We start from the raw sequence: 1,360 nt of genomic DNA, 5'->3' as shown, positions 1-1,360 counted from the left end.
TCACCTCTTTGTCTTTCCTGGGCTCAGAGTCATCAATCCCTCCTGTTCCTTCCCGAGCTGTGAAAATGTCAAGGGAGAAACTCCTCCTCCTGTAACAAACTCCAGCTCCAGGCAAGCCCCGGTGCGGCTCTCCGGGGCCCGGGGGAGCCGGCCGGGCTCCGCCGGCTGCGTGGGGCAGAGGGGCTGGGCAGAGCTCCCGGCTGCTGGGACCGCACAGCCCCAGGGCTGAGCTCCCCCGGGGCTGGGCTCCTCCAGGGCTGGGCTCCCCCGGGGCTGGGCTCCTCCAGGGCTGGGCTCCCCCGGGGCTGGGCTCCTCCAGAGCTGAGCTCCCCCGGGGCTGGGCTCTCCCTCCAGGGGCTGGGCTCCCCGGGGCTGGGCTCTCCCGGGGCTGGGCTCTCCCGGGGCTGGGCTCTCCCGGGCTGGGCTCCCCCGGGGCTGGGCTCCTCCAGGCCTGGGCTCCCCCGGGGCTGGGCTCCTCCAGGGCTGGGCTCCTCCAGGGCTGGGCTCCTCCAGGCCTGGGCTCCCCCGGGGCTGGGCTCCCTCCAGGCCTGGGCTCCCCCGGGCTGGGCTCCCCTGGGGCTGGGCTCCCCCGGGGCTGGGCTCTCCCGGGGCTGGGCTCTCCCGGGGCTGGGCTCTCCCGGGCTGGGCTCCCCCGGGACTGGGCTCTCCCGGGACTGGGCTCTCCCGGGGCTGGGCTCTCCCGGGGCTGGGCTCTCCCGGGCTGGGCTCCCCCGGGGCTGGGCTCCTCCGGGGCTGGGCTCCCCCGGGGCCGGGCTCCCTCCAGGGCCGGGCTCCCTCCAGGGCCGGGCTCCCCCGGGGCTGGGCTCCCTCCAGGGCCGGGCTCCCTCCAGGGCCGGGCTCCCTCCAGGGCCGGGCTCCCTCCAGGGCTGGGCTCGCCCGGGACTGGGCTCCCTCCAGGGCTGGGCTCCCTCCAGGGCTCGCAGTCCTCTGCAAAGCAAGTAAGGGCAGGCCTGGCCAGGGCACCATGGGAAGCAAAGGGACTTTATGCTGCCTTGGAGCAGGGGCTGGCCCCATTTCCTTGCTCTGACAGAGCAGTGCTGGAGGCAGCTTTGCTTAATGGTTCAGCTCAACCTGAAACCACAGCTTCCAAAAAGCCTGGAGCCTCGTGTGCATCCTGTTCACAGGGCTCCTGTCCCTTGCTCCCCTTCCCACTGCCTCATGCACAGCCATAAAACCTAAGGACCCTTTTTAATAAGGCAACCCTCAGACTGTCTCCACTGTCTGCCTAGCCCCCAAACAAAATCTTTCTGGAGGGATGCGCTGCTGAACTCCAGCTCCCTAGGACTGCTCCAGTGCTCATGGAACCCCCAGGAGCTGCAAATCACGTCAAAGAGAGGAG

The 1,360-nt window shown here is 70.6% G+C and overlaps 1 protein-coding gene across 1 annotated transcript; it reads right to left on the bottom strand.

The window, feature by feature from the left end:
• Positions 1 to 1,035, bottom strand: LOC137476509 (basic proline-rich protein-like). The gene has a single exon (XM_068194868.1). It carries the CDS (start codon positions 1,033 to 1,035, stop codon positions 1 to 3), a length of 1,035 nt encoding a protein of 344 aa, XP_068050969.1.
• Positions 1,036 to 1,360: the final 325 nt, after the last annotated feature.

This window comes from Anomalospiza imberbis, chromosome 6 (genome assembly GCF_031753505.1).
Source record: "Anomalospiza imberbis isolate Cuckoo-Finch-1a 21T00152 chromosome 6, ASM3175350v1, whole genome shotgun sequence".
Lineage (NCBI taxonomy): Eukaryota > Metazoa > Chordata > Aves > Passeriformes > Viduidae > Anomalospiza > Anomalospiza imberbis.
This window is presented reverse-complemented; position numbering and strand designations above follow the sequence as displayed.